Source organism: Aptenodytes forsteri, unplaced genomic scaffold, assembly GCF_000699145.1.
Source record: "Aptenodytes forsteri isolate BGI_AS27 unplaced genomic scaffold, ASM69914v1 Scaffold255, whole genome shotgun sequence".
In the NCBI taxonomy this organism is placed as follows: domain Eukaryota; kingdom Metazoa; phylum Chordata; class Aves; order Sphenisciformes; family Spheniscidae; genus Aptenodytes; species Aptenodytes forsteri.
In genome coordinates, this window is record NW_008794888.1 from 3,948,489 (window position 1) to 3,949,185 (window position 697).

The window sequence follows — 697 nt, forward strand, 5'->3', positions numbered from 1 at the left end:
GCGGCGCCGCTGGTGCTCCACCAGGAACTCCTTGAGGCGGTTGGTGGTGAAGGTCAGCGTCTGGCGGCGCAGCTTCATCAGATAGGCATCCTGGAGCCAGGCGTTGGCAAAGCAGTCCTTCACTGTGGGGCGGCTCCTGGGGCAGGGGCAGTGCCGAATCAGGGGCCGCAGGGTGCCTACCGCTGCTACACCCCTCCAAACCCGGCCACCATCCCTGCCCCGCAACACCCAGGGGGTCCCAGCCCTCTCCGAGGGCAGGGGTGGACCCCAGGGTCCTGGACTCAGGAGATCCCAGCCCCCTCCAGGAACAGGGATGGACCCCAGGGTCCCACTGATGTCTGGAGGGTCCCTGTGGGGCAGGGAGCTGCCCGCCTGGCCTGGTCATGAGCGCAGTCCGGGGCCACGTGTCCTCCCTGCCTGGGCTGGGCACTCACCAGGGGTGGACAGCAAGAACCTTGCGGATGAAGAGGGCAGCACTCTGTGAGACATTGGGGTACAGCTTGAAGGCATCAAAGCGCCCTGCCAGGATGCGGTTCTCTGTCTCAATGGGGTCTAGTTCGAAGAACGGTGACCGCCCGCTGAGCCTGTGAGGGTAAAGGGGGTGGCAGGGGCTGGGGGGCAGTGGTGGGAGAGCACCTGGGACCCCCTACCCACCCATCCCTGGTTTGGAACAGCCAAAGCTGCCCAGGGTCTCAAT

The 697-nt window shown here is 65.9% G+C and overlaps 1 protein-coding gene across 1 annotated transcript in view; it reads right to left on the reverse strand.

Annotated features, from left to right (window-relative positions):
• Positions 1 to 697, reverse strand: part of SPEG (SPEG complex locus) — a 47,648-nt gene that overhangs the window by 1,448 nt on the left and 45,503 nt on the right. The window contains 2 exon segments of the mRNA XM_019470904.1: positions 3 to 136; positions 435 to 584. Of these exon segments, the coding sequence (XP_019326449.1) occupies positions 3 to 136; positions 435 to 584 (284 nt within the window).